Source organism: Colobus angolensis, unplaced genomic scaffold (assembly GCF_000951035.1).
Source record: "Colobus angolensis palliatus isolate OR3802 unplaced genomic scaffold, Cang.pa_1.0 Scaffold552, whole genome shotgun sequence".
Classification (NCBI taxonomy): domain Eukaryota; kingdom Metazoa; phylum Chordata; class Mammalia; order Primates; family Cercopithecidae; genus Colobus; species Colobus angolensis.
The window spans coordinates 852317-869189 of NW_012119066.1; the positions used below are offsets into that span (position 1 = coordinate 852317).

Sequence of the window (16873 nt, forward strand, 5' to 3'; positions counted from 1 at the left end):
AGTAGAGACGGGGTTTCACCGTGTTAGCCAGGATGGTCTCGATCTCCTGACCTCGTGATCCGCCCGTCTCGGCCTCCCAAATCCCAAAGTGCTGGGATTACAGGCTTGAGCCACCACGCCCGGCCACATGTATCTTTTTAATCAATATAATGCACTATTTATAATACAGGGGAGGAAAAGGGAATTTATAATAAGGTAATATTTTAATCATTTCTTCTTCTTCTTCTTTTTTTTTTTTTCAGACAGTCTTACTCTGTCGCCCAGGCTGGAGTGCAGTGGAACGATCTCGGCTCACTACAACCTCTGCCTCCCAGGTTCAAGCAATTCTCCTGCCTCAGTCTCCCGAGTAACTGGGATTACAGGTACCCGTCACTGCGTCCAGCTAATTTTTGTATTTTTAGTGGAGACGGGGTTTTACCATCTTGGCCAGGCTGGTCTCAAACTCCTGACCTCGTGATCCACCCGCCTCGCCCTCCCAAAGTGCTGGGATTACAGGCATGAGCCCCGCGCCTGGCCTATTTTAATCATTTCAATGTGTCAACACTTGAGGATAACTGCACTGTAAGACATAATGAAGCAGTCAAATGCTTGTACCTGTACATGGAATACCCTACATGCAGCAGATACACATGCAAACTAGTACCAAGAAAATTCTCAAACTGATGAGGAGAGAAAAATGAAGGACTAGTGTGGTAGGCTGAATGATGGTTCCCCCAAAAGATGTCCATATCTCCATCATGGGAACCTGTGAATGTTAGCTTATAAGATAAAGGCTTTGCAGATGTGATTAAATTAGAGATCCTGAGATGGAGGTGATGATCCTGGATTGTTCTATTGGGTCTAACTACAATCACAAGTATCCTTATAAAAGGGAGGCAGAAGGGATGACATCATCAAGATGGCAGAAGAGGACTCCTGGACCTTCCTTCTTCCAACAAGCAAACTGATTCCACAACAATCCCCATGGCCAAATTCCCTTTCTGTGAAATCCAGAAACTTTAAGAGGCTCCTGCATCCCAGTAAGTGTGAAACCAGTCACATCAAAGCCAGTAAGTCAATTCAGATACCATACTATAATCCTCTATAAACCATAATCCTCTGGCACAGCTCCATATGACAGGAACAAGATCCCCCAGCCCCTAGCTTCTCCCCAGGAAGAGAAAGAGGTACCCTATGTGTCTAATGTCCAAAGTTTTCTAGGAACTACCCAGAAAACTGGTCTATGTCTACCCTGTCTTGGAGCACTGACAGAACCCAACAAACTCTGGCCACTCATAGCAACTTGGGGTATTGGTCACCATAGCCACCCCACCCTCTACCTCTGGCTCATCATGGAGTAAGCAGGCAAAAATCCCAGCTCTTTAGCTTCTACCTGGGAATGGATAGGGGAGAACCATGTGTTCAACCACTCACCTTAAATGGCGACTGCCTGAGGAAATGGCTTCAGTCTCCATGGTCTCAGAAGCTGAAGGGACCTGAAATATTCTAGATGCCTAGGGACTACTAAGAACAAAGAAAGTGGATAGGACTGGCAGGAAGGTATGAAAGATCCCAGAATTTCTGTCAGGGCTGATTTGGGAGAGTCTTCTCCAGAATGAGTCCAGTCCATGAAGACTAAGAGAGGTAACTATTTTGTCTATGGCAGAAAAACATCAACAGAGAATGTCAAGGAAAAAGAAGAAACAGGGAAATATTTTCCCCAAAAGACAAAGAAATGAATCTCTAGAAACTGATCCTAATGAAATGGAGATACATCAATTAACTGACAGAGAATTCGAAATCACTACTACCAAATAAGCTCCCACATGTACACACTTAAGTTTTGTATACAGTTATTCACAGAAGCACTGTTTATATTAGCCAAAGACTAGAAATAGCCAAAATATCCATCAATGGTGGTCTGCTTAAATGAATGAATTTTAATTGAAGAAATTATGCATTTATATAAGATCTTTAAGATATAAAGCTGACAATAACAAACATTATATATTATATACGTAATATATATAAAACTTAGTAGCATTCCTGTGATAAAAAGGAAAAAGTAAAAATGAGTATGTATTTGTGTGTGTGTGTGTGTTTGTGTGTGTCTGCAGTTGTTCCCTCCAGGGAGGGAAACAGTTAACTGAAAGCAGACTTCTCACTTTTGTACTTTTGAAATTATGAGATATGTAAATGTGTTACTATTTATTTATTTTCTTAAAACAGGGCCTCACTCTTGCCCAGGCTGGTGTGCAGTGGCATGTTAATAGCTCAGTACAACCTTGAACTCCAGGGCTCAAGCGATTCTCCCACCGAAGCCTCCCAAGTAGGTGGGACTGCAAGTGCACACCATTATGCCAAGCTAATTTTTTTTTTTTTTTTTTTGAGACGGAGTCTCGCTCTGTTGCCCAGGCTGGAGTACAGTAGCACATTCTCAGCTCACTGCAACCTCCGCCTCCTGGGTGCAAGTGATTCTCCTGCCTCAGCCTCCCGAGTAGCTGGGACTACAGGTGTGTGCCACCACACCTGGCTAACTTTTTGTATTTTTAGTAGAGATGGGGCTTCACCATGTTAGCCAGGCTGGTCTCAATCTCCTGACCTTGTGATCTGCCCGCCTTAGTCTCCCAAAGTGCTGGGATTACAGGCATGAGCCACCGTGTCTGGCCAATTTTTTAATTTTTTTGTAGAGATGGGCCTTACTATGTTGCCCAGGCTGGTCTCAAACCCCTGGGATCAAGCAGTCCTCCCTCCTAAGCCTCCCAAAGTGCTGGGATTACAGGCATAGGCCACCACACCTGGCCTTGAATGTGCTACCTTTTAAACAATAAACACAATTTTGTTAAAAATAATTCCCTAAGTTAAATAGCTAGAGAACTTTAATCTTTAAAAAAAAAAAAAAATTAGTGTGCTCATCATCCGGATATTTAATTCTTCGCTTTCTTAGCTTTTTCTACCACACTAATTGGTGGGTTAGATTTTATCCCCCATCATATGCAATGTTTTGTTTTTTTTCCACAAAATATTAGAATGGGTTTCTTCAAAATATGCTATATAACACAAACTTAAAAGTTGACCAAAAAGGGCTCACTAATGTTACACACTAGTGTAACGCATCATCTATTATCTAGTGTTACACACGAGAAAGACCAGCCTTTTATCTTAGAAACAGATTTTGTTAACAGTGTCAAACAAGGGGATGCAAACCATCATTAAAGTGATTATGTAACTTTTAATAGAGCTGTAAATCTGGCAGCATTCAGAGGCCAGTAGCAAATATATGGCTACAAGCGCTCATTAATTGACTCTTAAGTAGACTTCAGAAGTTACAGAAGGAACTGTTAGTTCATTAGGTCCCTGTGCCACATATCCCTGAAGTGGCTGACTAAGAACAACTTCAAAGCTCTTTTGTGCTGGGAAAGAATGCCAATGAATCAATTTTCTTATCCAATTTCATAAAACTCAATTGCCTTAATAAATAATAAATGATGATAAACATAATGAAATATTAAGCAATAATGAAAAACAAAGGTTATGTAGAAATATATTAAAAAGCTCCTCACTTAATTAAAGTCAACAAACCAGAATAGAAAGAAAAAGGTCTAGGAGTTTTACTACCTAAAAATCCCCAAGTGTTGATGATGCCCAACAACGCTCTTCCCAATGAGCAACCCAGCTTGTTTCCTGATTCTTCTACTTCTCTGCCCTCACTACCTCTGCTTCAGCTACACTGGCTTCTCTAATGTTTCTTGAAAACACTACACATCTAAAGTACAGCACAGCCTTTGCTACATTTGTATATTATTCAGTTATTAAAAATAAATCTTCCCATTGTATTTCCTAAAGGGAATTTTTCCATGTGAAAGCTTGTAACTGAGGAAACAGATTATATGTATGTAGGATTAGGTTGGTGCTTTGTTAGAAATATTGCATCTATAATTTCATTGAAATTATCCTTCCTTTAATCTCCTAAATAATAAAAAACATAATAGAATGATTGAATAAATTTAAAACAGCAAAAAGGGAAGAAGTTATGTTGTTCATATCAATAAAAACTTCTCAATGAAAAATAGTACCTGCATCAGATAGAAAGATCTCAAATTAACAACCTAATATTGCAACTAAACAATATGGACATGTTCAGAAGTAAGTTCTAGATTTGCAGAACAAGTTTAATACAAAGCATAAAACTTTGTATTATAAACTGGAGTATAGTACAAAGTTTTTGATGATTCTTTGTTATCTTTATTATTTTTTACCCAAATTGACACAAAGAATTTAAACAGAACAACTCAAGTATGTCCTTGTAATATTTCCTAGGATTTTCTTGCATTTTAAACAGATAAACATAGCCTACTTGCAAATATGCAACTGTATATGCACTAGTATCTAACCATGTAAAAAAAAGAAAAGGTGGCCAACATCAAGAAAACCGTCTGTAGAAAAAAGACACAAAATAGTTATGTATCTTTTGATAGCAACGATATATTTTTCTGGGATATTTGTTGGTTTTTTAATTAAATGAAAATTATATATCTTTACCATGTACAATATATTTCAATATCATGTAGTATGTAGACATTGCGGAATGGCTAAATCAGGCTAAATAACATATCCATTACCTCACATATTTGCTTTGTTGTGGTGTTAACATTTAAAATGTACTCTGTTAGCAATTTTCAAGTATGTAATATACCTGTTATTAACTGTAATCACCACATTATACAGGTTGAGCATCCCTAATCTGAAAATCCAAAATCCCCCATTATATGCAGTGGGAACCAGTCACAGGCACTTGGAGCTAGGCCCACTGACACCAGCTCCCAGCCTGTGAAGACTCCTGAGGAAGCTCTGCACTCCCCAGAGCACTGTAAACACAATGCTTTGAAACATCGCAACTCACAAGGCTGGTCAGCAATGCCCATTTAGTAAGGTAAGATAACCCATTTGCAAATAAATTCCATCGAGATTTCTTTTGCAGCAACTTTTTCCTTTTATTAAGTGGCATGGGTCATTCCTACAACCACAGAACATATATTCTTCTCATCTGTATGTAAAACATACCCTACGATTGACCACATGCTCAGTAAAGTCTCAACATAAAAAACAAACAAACAAACAAAAAACTGAAATCATTCCAAGAATCCTCTTGGGCCATAGTGGAATAAAAATAGAAATCAATACAAAGAGGAACTCTCAACAACATGCAAACACCTGAAAACTAAAGAACTTACTCCCGGATGACTTTTGGGTAAACAACAAAATTAAGGCAGAAATAAAAAAATTCTTTGAAACCATGAAAATCAAGATATAACATACTAAAACCTCTAGGATGCAGTAAAAACAGTGTGAAGAAGAAAGTTTAGGCCAGGCGCGGTGGCTCACGCCTGTAATCCCAGCACTTTGGGAGGCTGAGGTGGGCAGATCACTGGAGGTCAGGAGTTTGAGACCAGCCTGGCCAATATGGTGAAACCCCAACTCTACTAAAAATATGAAAATTAGCTGGGTGTGGCAGTGTGCGCCTGTAGTCCCAACTACTCAGGAGGCTGAGACAGAAGAATAGCTTGAACCCGGCGGGGAGGATGCAGTGAGCCGAGATCGTGCCACTGCACTCCAGCCTGGCTGACAGAGCAAGACTCCGTCTCAAAAAAAAAAAAAAAAGGGAAGAAAGTTTATAGAGCTAAATGTCTACATAAAAAAGAAAAATCTCAAATTAACAACCTAATGTCACACCTACAAGAACTAGAAAAACAAGAACAAATTAAATCCAAAGCTAGCTGAAGAAATAATAAAAAAAACAGCGGAAGTAAATGAAGTTGAGACTAAAAGAACTATACAAGGATCAACGAAATGAAAAAGTGGTTTTTTGAAAGGATAAACAAGATCAATAAACCCCTAGCTAGATTAACAAAGAAAAAAAGAGAGATGATCCAAATAAGCACAACCAGAAATGACAAAGGTGACATTACAACTAATCCCACAGAAATAAATTTAAAAAAAAATCCTCGGAGACTGCTATGAACATCTCTATGCACCTAAACTAGAAAATCTAGAGGAAATGGATAATTACCCAGAAATATACAACCTCCCAAGATAGAATCAGGAGGAAATTGAAACCCTGAACAGACCAGTATCGAGCTCCAAAATTGAATCAGTAATAAAACCCTTACCTTACCAACCAAAAAAAAAGGTCCTGGACCAGATGGATTCACAGCCAAATTCTATCAGATGAACAAAGTAAGAGCTGATACCAATTCTACTGAAACTATTTCCAATATATCGAGGAGGAGGGACTCCTCCCTAACTCATTCCAAAACCCAGTATCATCCTGATGCCAAAATCTGGCAAAGATACAACAAAAGTAGAAAACTATAGGCCAATATCCCTGATCAACACAGAAGCAAAAATCCTCAACAAAATACTGGCAAACGGAACCTAGTAGCACATCAAAAAGGTAATCCACCATGATCAAGTGGACTTTATTCCTCAGATGCAAGGATGATTCAATATACACATAAATCAGTAAATGTAAAAAGAGAATTAAAAACAAAAACCATATGATCTTATCAATAGATGCAGAAAAAACGTTAGATAAAATCCAAGATCCCTTTAGGATAAAAAGAAAACCCTCAACAAACTAGGCATCGAAACAATAAGAGTCATCTATGACTAAACTACAGTCAATATCATATTTAATGGGGAAAAAGTTAAAAGGGTTTCCCCTAAAATTTAGAGCAAAACAGGTATGTCCACTTTCACGACTCCTATAACAAAATACTAAAGTCCTAGCAAGAGCAATCAGCCAAGAGAAAGAAAGAAAAGGCATCCAAAGAGGAAGACAAGTTATCTCTGTTCACTGACAACAGGATTCTATATCTAGAAAACCCTAAAGATCCTGCCAAAAGACTCCCAGACCTGAAACATGACGTCAGTGAAGTTTGAAGGTACAAATTCAATGTACAAAATCAGTAGCTTACATCAAAACAACATATTTAAGAAAAAAAAATCAGAAGCATTTCTATACACCAATAACATTCAAGCTGAAAACCAAATCAAAAGCGCAATCCTATTTACAACAGCCACACACACACAAGATGCTTAGGAATACATCTAACCAGGAAGGTGAAATATCTCTACAAGGAAAACTATAAAACACTACCAAAGGAAATCACAGATGACATAAACAGATGGAAAAACATTCCACGCTCATGGATTGGAAGAATTAAGATCATTTAAATGGTTATATCGCCTAAAGCAATCTATGGATTCAATTCCTATCAAATTACCAACATAATTCTTCACAGAATTAGAAAAAAAAATTTGAAAATTCATATGGAACCAAGAAAGAGCCCAAATAGCCAAAACAATCTTAAGCAAAAAGAACAAAGCTGGAAGTATCCTGTTATCTGACTTCAAACTATACTACAAGGCTATAGTAACCGAACACCATGGTACTGGTACATAAAGAGACACACAGACCAATGGAACAGAACAGAGAAACCAGAAACAAAGTCACATACCTACAACCAACTGATTTTCAACAAAGAAAATCACACTACACAAAAATTAACCCAAGATGGAACAAAGACTTAAATGAAAGATGTCAAAGTATTAAAATCCTAGAAGAAAATCTAGGAAATACTCTTCTGGACATTGGCCTAGGCGAAAAATTTAAGATAAAGTCCTCAAAAGCAAATGCAATAAAAATAAAAATTGACAATTGGGACTTAATTAAAATAAAGAGCTTCTGTGCAGCAAAAGAAACTATCAACCGAGTAAACAGACAACCTACAGAATGGGAGAAAATATTTGCAGACTCTGCATCCAGCAAAGGACTAATATCCAGAATCTACAAGGAGCTCAAACAAATAAACAAGAAAAAGCAACCCCCTTAAAAAGTGGGCAAAGGACATGAACAGATACTTCTCAAAAGAAGACATACAAGTGGCCAATAAATATATTAAAAAATGCTCAACATCACTAATCATCAGAGAAATGCAAACCAAAACCACAATGAGATGCCATCTCACACTAGTCAGAACGGCTATTATTAAAAAGTCAAATAGAACTACCATTCGATTCAGCAATCCTACTACTGGGTATATACCCAAAGGAAATGAAATTGTTCTACCAAAAAGATACCTGCACTCACATGCTTATTACAGCAGCTGTATTCGAAACAGCAAAGATGTGCAATCAACCTAAGTGCCCATCAATGGTGGATCAGATAAAGAAAATGTGGTACATATACACCATGGAATACCATGCAACCATGAAAAAAGAATGAAATAATGTTCTTTGCAGCAACATGGATGCAGCTGGATGCCATTATCCTAAGTGACGAGTTCAACTGAAGCCCAAACCTCAGCATCACACAATAAAGCCAGGTAACACACCTGCACATGTACTCCCTAAATCTAAAATTTAAAAAAAAGAAAAAAATAGCATGAGAAAATTAAATACATGGTAAAAGGGGTTTCCAATCGCAAACCTACAAAAACGAAAAACCAACAGCTAAAGAAGTATTTGCTACACTTTGATCAATCTTTCATCCCTCTAATAAATTGTACTAGCTGACCAACAGGCACTGAATTTACATTAAAATTCAAGCAAGTATATGCTCTTCAGACAGACATCATCAAAGATTCACCCATTTCCAAACTTCCAAATTTTTCGCATCACTGAAAAACAATATGGCTTTAGTAGTGATCACCATCAGATACTGCTTATTGATTTGAACAAGAAGGGCACAGCGTTTCTTTTTTTTTTTTTTTTTTTTTGAGACAGACACTTGCTCTGTCACCCAGGCTGGTGTACTGTGGCACAATCTTGGCTCACTGCAACCACCACCTCCTGGGTTCAAGCGATTCTTCTGCCTCAGTGTCCTGAGTAGCTGGCATTACAGGCGCACACCACCATGCCTGGCTAATTTTTGTATTTTTAGTAGAGACAGGATTTCACCATGTTGGCCAGGTTGACCTTGAACTCCTGACCTCCAGTGATCTGCCCACCTCGGCCTCCCAAAGTACTGGGATTACAGGCATGAGCCACTGCACCCGGCTGAATTTGAGAGTAACCTGAACAATGGTAAACAAATGTGAATGGCTGTTGACTATCTCATCTAATAGAATTTTTTCAAATTTGCATTTGGAGTACCACAATTGTCATTTCACCCAAGCAGGTCAACTATTTCATAAAATTATATTTCGTTTTCCTTCGACAATGAGAAAGATGTCATCTCTGTCATATTCAGAAAGATTTGTTTCTAATGAACAGACATTTGCATCTGGTATGATTTTTGTTTTTCTCATTAAAAGAAAAATTCCTGTGAAACAAGCTGGGAATCTAGGCACTGAAGTAATACTAGATCCCTCAGTTCACTAACTTTTCACTTTTCATTCTACTCCTTATATTAGTAAACCGAAATACAAAACTCCACAATTACTAATCTAAGTAGCCAGTCATCAACTATAAGTCCAATATTTTAACAGTTACAAATAGCTAAAAACGTTGATAAAACATATCAGACAATATAGGACATTTTGGGACAGAAGAAGAAAATAAACCTGGAAAACCTAGTTACAGTGCTTCGGTAGAATAAGCCTTATGTCTAGAGTCAGAGATCTGGCTTTAAGTCTCAGTTCTACTTGTGTTTAGCTGGGGAGTCCCTGGAGAAGTTACCCAATTTTTTAGTGATATTATTAGTGACTCAATTAAATAGCATCAAAAATATTCTTAAGCATTTAAAAATGCAATAGTCTGGGCGTGGTGGCTCATGCCTGTAATCCTAGCACTTCGGGAGGCTGAGGCTGGCGGATCCCGAGGTCAGAGGATAGAGACCATCCTGGCCAACATGGTGAAACCCCATTTCTACTAAAAATACAAAAATTAGCTGGGCGTGGTGGCGTGTGCCTATAATTCCAGCTACTCAGGAGGCTGAGGCAGGAGAATTGCTTGAACCAGGGAGTTGGAGGTTGCAGTGAGCTGAGATTGTGCCACTACACTCCAACTTGGTGACAAAGCAAGACTCTGTCTCAAAAAAAAAAAAAAAGCAATAGTATCTGATATGTGGAGTTATACCTGCAGACAAGATGAAGACAGAAAAATCATCCTGCTTTCTTTACACATACAGAACTTAAAAACTTACTAGATTCCACCGTCATCTGGAGCAAACTGTCAATAACATTAGACAGGAGTCCTTTACTGGATATTCTTAGATGACTTAATATTACTGGAACAGCTTGATACTCCAAAAACAAGGTTTTTCCTTCTTCTGTCTTCAAGTCCAAACAAAGAGAATCAAATGCCTGAGCCAGGTAATCAGCTGGAAAATAGTAATGTACAATCAACTGCAGTTTTGCTAGTCTAGGTGGCAATCAGAAACAGAAGGTAAAAAAGCAATGTCGTTACTTTAACTTAAAAGAGAAACAAAAATTAAATAAGAGATCACAGTCTAAATTTAGATTCTAACTAGTTTGTCAGAACTCGAATGGGGAAGGAGAGAGGAGACATTATGACAGGGTAAATTTCATTTAGAATTTTCATGTTTTAACACCAAAATAACAAATAAGCCGCATTTTTTAATACTAAGGGAGAAAAACAATGCTTATTAGTATCACAAATGTTTATTTTCCATATTTGATAACTACATGTTTCCAAAAACTTAGTATTTCTCTCTATAAAAGCTTTCTAAGACTATGTTTTTTGTTGCTGCTTCCTAAATGTTTACCTACTTCAAAATGCAATTTATACAAACACGCTAAATGAATTTTAAATAAGGATTTCTATCTCCTAGTAAAGCTGAAACAAAAGACCAAAGATAATTTCAAGAAGACGAAATATGCTCTGGTGTGTCACTTTTCATGACACATCTGCCATTAAAAATGGCAGCAAGATTTTACCCAGGCCAGCGCTGTGACGAATCCTGAATCAGAATCCCTGAAACCTTCTTAAAGATGTCCCACAGAAGACTGAGAAACCTGCAATGCCAGGACTGGGAAGCACTAATATAACCAGAATCAATGCAAATGCAGTAGTAAGATAGTTGCATCATTACACTTCAGTACACTACACAACCCAAGTCCCTATGCTTACAACAGTCTTACCTTGTGCTTTTAATGTACAATAATCAAGTTTTCTAAAACTCACCTTACAAAATGCTATTCAGAGGAATAAAAAACTGTTCATGCTATCCAAGTAATAATTTTTACACTGAGATTTCTGTTTAAAGGAGAAGACTCAAGAGCACCATGAAATACTGAAAGTACAACAGAATCACCGTATTAAAATGTACTCTTTTGTAGCTTCATGTTGCATTTCTTTTTTGCTGTTCCAGCTTACATAATAAATAATTTAAAACCCTGGTTATAAAGAATGAGAAGTTTAGAGTAACTTATGTGAAGTGAGAATACATATGAAACTATTTTGAGAAATTAAGATCTGTGCCTCTGGATCAATTATACTGAACTCCATTTTTACCATTGGTAGAATTTAGTTCAAGGAACACTAACAGTACTGTACTTAATTTTGTGGTTTAAAAAAAATTGTAAATAAATGAGTATTAAGTTAAACAAAGTTGCTACATTCTGTTCAGACTTGCCTTATTTAGAAATATCCTTTTTTTTTTTTTTTAGCAACACCACAGGTAGAAGAGTATACACAGATGAAGCCTGAACGCAACTCTTTACAGGAACAAAAGTTTTATCACAGTGCCACCTACTGTATTTGACACAAATTATTCTTAGTACATAATGTGACAAGATTAAACAGGTTGAATACTATTACAGTTTTTTAAAATGGGCTGACTACTATATGGTATTAAGTTTGCAAACTTTAAAAAATTGTCCTTGAGGATTAGAAAACCTGTATTTGGTTACTTTTTCACAAGTGACCTTATCTTTTAGGGATAAATCAAAATTATGTCATTTTAATTCTGTCATTTTAATTTATTGAGTATTTCAGATTTTCTAAAAAGACCAATTTAACTTCTAAAAGAGTATTTTTAAAACTTTAGTTATCAATTATATCAAAGTTGATTTCTTTTTATAAATGTTGTATTATTGAGTCTTTTAACAGTGTCCTGGCAATCAAATGTAACCTTTTTATTCCCTAACAAAAGTCAAACTTCAAACTATTATCTTAATCAGTATGAAATAGGGTTTTCCATTATTTTGTTTATATGGCAAATTTTAAAATGATTAGAAAGTCTTTTGCAGAAACTCCCATCAAAAGGTGAACTCTACTGAGCACCCTTTGAATCTGGGCTAACCTTGTGACTTAACCAATAAAATGTAGCAGAAATGATGTTGTGTGAATTAGGAGCCTGAGGCTCAGCTAGATACTCTTCACCTATAAACAGGCCCCTGGAGAGACGCCAACGAAGAACAGCAGAACCTAGCCCAGCCCAGCTAAATATCCAGCTGAGCTGAGCCCAAATTACCAACCCAAAGAACTGTCATATGGTACATCTAGTTCTAGATCCTTGAGGAATTGCCATACTGTTTTCCATAATGGTTGAACTAGTTTACAATCCCATCAACAGTGTAAAAGTGTTCCTATTTCCCCACATCCTCTCCAACACCTGTTGTTTCCTGATTTTTTAATGATTGCCATTCTAACTGGTGTGAGATGGTATCTCATTGTGGTTTTGATTTGCATTTCTCTGATGGCGAGTGATGATGAGCATTTTTTCATGTGTCTGTTGGCTGTATGAATGTCTTCTTTTGAGAAATGTCTGTTCATATCCTTTGCTCACTTTTTGATGGGGTTGTTTGTTTTTTTCTTGTATATTTGTTTGAGTTCTTTGTAGATTCTGGATATTAGCCCTTTGTCAGATGAGCAATGAGAGCACTTGGACTCGGGAAGGGGAACATCACACACTGGGGCCTGTCATGGGGAGGGGGGAGGGGGGAGGGATTGCTTTGGGGAGTTATACATGATATAAATGATGAATTGATGGGTGCTGATGAGTTGATGGGTGCAGCACACCAACATGGCACAAGTATACATATGCAACAAACCTGCACATTATGCACATGTACCCTAGAACTCAAAGTATAAAAAAAAAAAAAAAAAAAAAAGAACTGTCAGCTGGTAAATAAAATGGTGGTTGAGCTAAGTCACTAAGTGTCTGGCAGTTAATTAGGCAGGAATGAATAGACAGACAACTAATGTAGTCTAACAGACCTCAATTCTGGTCTCAAGTAAAACCAACTCTTAAAAGTTTTATAATAAGTAATAATGTCTACTGATAACAATAGTAGCTAGTTTAAGACTTTATGCCAGACTTGCTAAACCTTTACATCAATTCTCTCATTAAAAAATAATTGTAGTGAAAATAGTAAAACAAACAAAAAAGACCTTCCAAATATCACACAGCTAGTAGTGAAGCTAAGATTCAAACCTTAGTTGTCTTGACTATAGAGTTGAAGTAACTACTACATTAAACTGGCTTCCTACCAAACCAAACCTTCCTATTAACTGAGAACAGCAACAATTCCCTACATTTCTCTAGACCTAAAGTGTAAGTTCACAATTTAAAAACACATAAATCTGCTTTAAGAGTCAAGTACCAAGTAGAACAGGACAAATGTCCTAGTCCTAATGTACACATTTTAAATATATATATTTAATATATTAATTATTTTTATATGCAAAATTATTTTATATGCAAATAGAAGACAGTTGGCTGGGGATGGCTCGTGCCTGTAACTCCACTGCTTTGAGGGGCCAAGGTGGGAATATAGCTTCAGCCCAGGAGTATGAGACCAGCTTGGGTAACACGGCAAGAGCTCATCTCTACAAAAAATAAGAAATTAGCTGGGCATCGTAGTGCATGCCTGTAGTCCCAGTTACTTGGAAGCCTAAAGCAAGAGGACTGCTTGAGCCCAGGAGTTCAAGGTTGTGGTGAGCTATGATTGCACCACTGCATTACAGCCTGAGTGACAGAGACCTCATCTCTCAAAAAAAAAAAAAAAAGAAGCTATCAGTAAACCAAATAATTCTATCAGATAAAATTCCTACAACTTCTTTTAACAATTTCTAGATTACAGTGGCACAAACATATTGAAGGTTTTATTAATTAAAATATGCATAGATTTCTATATCTCCATACTTATCATTGTTAATGACATATAATATTGCACCATGCTCATGATGCTACTATGGTTAAGGGCCCAATATTTCTAGAAAATCTGGGTCAATTATATTAGACTGACCCTCAGTTTGCTCTTCTATTAAAATGACATCACCACCTACATCATAGTTATTGCAGGGAATAAATTTGAAACAATCAAGTATAATGACTAAAAAGGCCAGCAAAGTCCAAGAACTTGGCTGATGTTCATTTTCTTCACTATTCCGATTGTGGGTCTACCAGCTATTTATCTTTTCTCATTATTACAAACAGCATATTAACACCTTTGAACATTTTTACCTTTGCAATTATTTCTTGCAATAGATCTCACGAAAGGTTATGATGTATTTTGGTGATGTCTGTGAGCAAAGTGCACTTCAAAAATATTAACTTTGATACAAACAAAATTGTGCCTGTATCCTCTCAGTGACACATTATATTTGATCATTTTACTTCTGTAATGGTTACATTGTATCTTTTTTTTTCTTAGTTCAGGGGTACATGAGCAGGTTTGTTACATAGGTAAACTTGTGTTATGGGGGTTTGTTGTACAGATTATTTCATCACCCAGGTATTAAGCCTAGTACCCATTAGTTATTTTTCCTGATCCTGTCCCTCCTCCCACCCTCTTATAGGCCCCAGTGTGTGCTGTTCCCCTCTTACGTATCCATGTGTTCTTATCATTTAGCTCCCACTTATAAATGAGAACATGTGTTATTTGACTTTCTGTTCCTGCATTAGTCTGCTAAGGATAATGGTCTCCAGCTCCATCCACGTCCCTGCAAAGGACATGATCTCATTCTTTTCGATGGCTGCATAGTATTCCATAGTGTATATGTACCACATTTTCTTTATCCAGGTTATCTTCGATGGGCATTTGGGTTGATTCCATGACTTTGCTATTGTGAACAGTGCTGCAATGAACATAACGCATGCATGTGTCCCTATAATAGACCAATTTCTATTCCTTTGGGTATATACCCAGTAATGGGATTGCTGGGTTGAATGGCATTCGTCTTTAGGTCTTTGAGGAATTCCCACACTGTCTTCCACAATGGCTGAACTAATTTACACTCCCACCAACAGTGTACAAGTATTCCTTTCTTTCCATAAAGAGTTATATCTTACAGTTACATTTTATTTCAGAGATTGAGCATAACATACTGATTAAGTGTGCAAGCTAAACGTTTTTATGCCTCAATTTCCTCATTTGTAAAATTACAACAATAATATGGACATCCATGAACTGTTGTAAGGATTAAATGAGTTAATATATACAAAGTGCTCGGCCTCTAACATAGTAAGTGCTATACAGGTGTTCGTTATTTCTTTGGTTATCTCAGGAAGTGCACGCTCTTACGTAGTCATAAAATAGGCTTCAGAAGGTAGGCTTCAGCAATTGATAGAGGCTAAATTAGGGTCTGTCAAATGCAGATTGTATCGTTTTGGCACAATTACCTACCTTTGTAAACCTCATCACTAATATGAGGATAACGGTATTCAGAGATAAGGTATAAAGAGCTTAGCATCTGTGGTATTATGATATATACATAAGTTTTCATCTCGTTAGTCTTTTGTTATGATGTTGGGTGTGTGAGGCCCCAGGGGAAGGTCTCTGACCTTCTCCTGCCCTCCTTTCACCTGGCCCAAGCCAGGACTCTGATCTTTCCTGGACTTTCTGATTGTGGGTCTTAAGACCCTCCCCAGCGAGAGTCCTGCCCTATATCCTGGGGGACAGAATTGTGATGTCAGGAAGTCTCCATAAAAACCCAAGAGAAAGGCCGGGCATGGCGGCTCATGCCTGTAATCTCAGCACTTTGGGGTGCCCAGGTGAGTGGATCACCGGAGTTCAGGAGATCAACGCCAGCCTGGCCGACATGGTGAAACCCTGTCTCTCCTAAAAAGACAAAAATCAACTGGGCATGGTGGCAGGCACCTGTAAGCCCAGCTACTCAGGAGGCTGAGGCAGCAGAATTACTTGAACCTGGGAGGCAGAGGTTGCAGCGAGCCGAGATTACACCATTGCACTCCAGCCTGGGCAACAAGAGCAAAACTCCGTCTCAAAAACAAACAAACAACAAAAAACAAAACACTCAAGAGAAATGGGTTCAGAGAGCTTCCAGATGGCTGGACACATGGAGGTTCCTGGAGCGTGGTGCCCCAGGGAGGGCACAGAGGCTCCACATCCCTTCCCCTATACCTTGCCCTCTCTCTTCATCTAATCCTTTATAATAAACTGGTTAAGTGTTTCCCTGAGTTCTATGAGCTATTCCAGCAAATTAAACCCAAAGAGTGGGTTGTGGAAACCCCAATTTGAAGCCAGTTGGTCAGAAGTTCCAGAGAGCCAGACTCGTAACTGGTGTGTCATGAGGCAGCCTTGGAGACTAAGCATCCAACTTGTGGGATCTGACACTATCTCCAGGTGGATCGTGTCAGAAGTGAATTAGAGCAGCTTTGTGTCTGCTGCTTGGTGTGTGGGGAAAAACCTCCACACGTTTTGTCACAGAAGTCTTCTTCTGTGTGGATGATTATCGTCATGTGGGAGTAGAGAAAAAACACAGTTAAAGAGTTTTCCCTAGACAGCACTGTGGTGTCAAAACTCACCAAGTGGCCGGGCACAATGGCTCACGCCTGTAATCCCAGCACTTTGGGAGGCTGAGGCGGGCGGATCACGAGGTCAGGAGTTCAAGACCAGCCTGGCCAACATGGTGAAAGCCCGTGTCTACTAAAGATACAAAAAATTAGCCAGGCGTGGTGGCG

General features: G+C 38.0%; 1 protein-coding gene across 4 annotated transcripts in view; it reads right to left on the bottom strand.

Moving 5' to 3' along the window:
• Positions 1 to 16873, bottom strand: part of CCDC138 (coiled-coil domain containing 138) — a 95235-nt gene that overhangs the window by 13271 nt on the left and 65091 nt on the right. For all 4 annotated transcript variants that reach the window (XM_011961466.1, XM_011961465.1, XM_011961464.1 and 1 more), the window contains one exon: positions 10127 to 10303. In XM_011961466.1, the coding sequence (XP_011816856.1) occupies positions 10127 to 10303 (177 nt within the window). The remainder of the gene's footprint in view (positions 1 to 10126; positions 10304 to 16873) is intronic.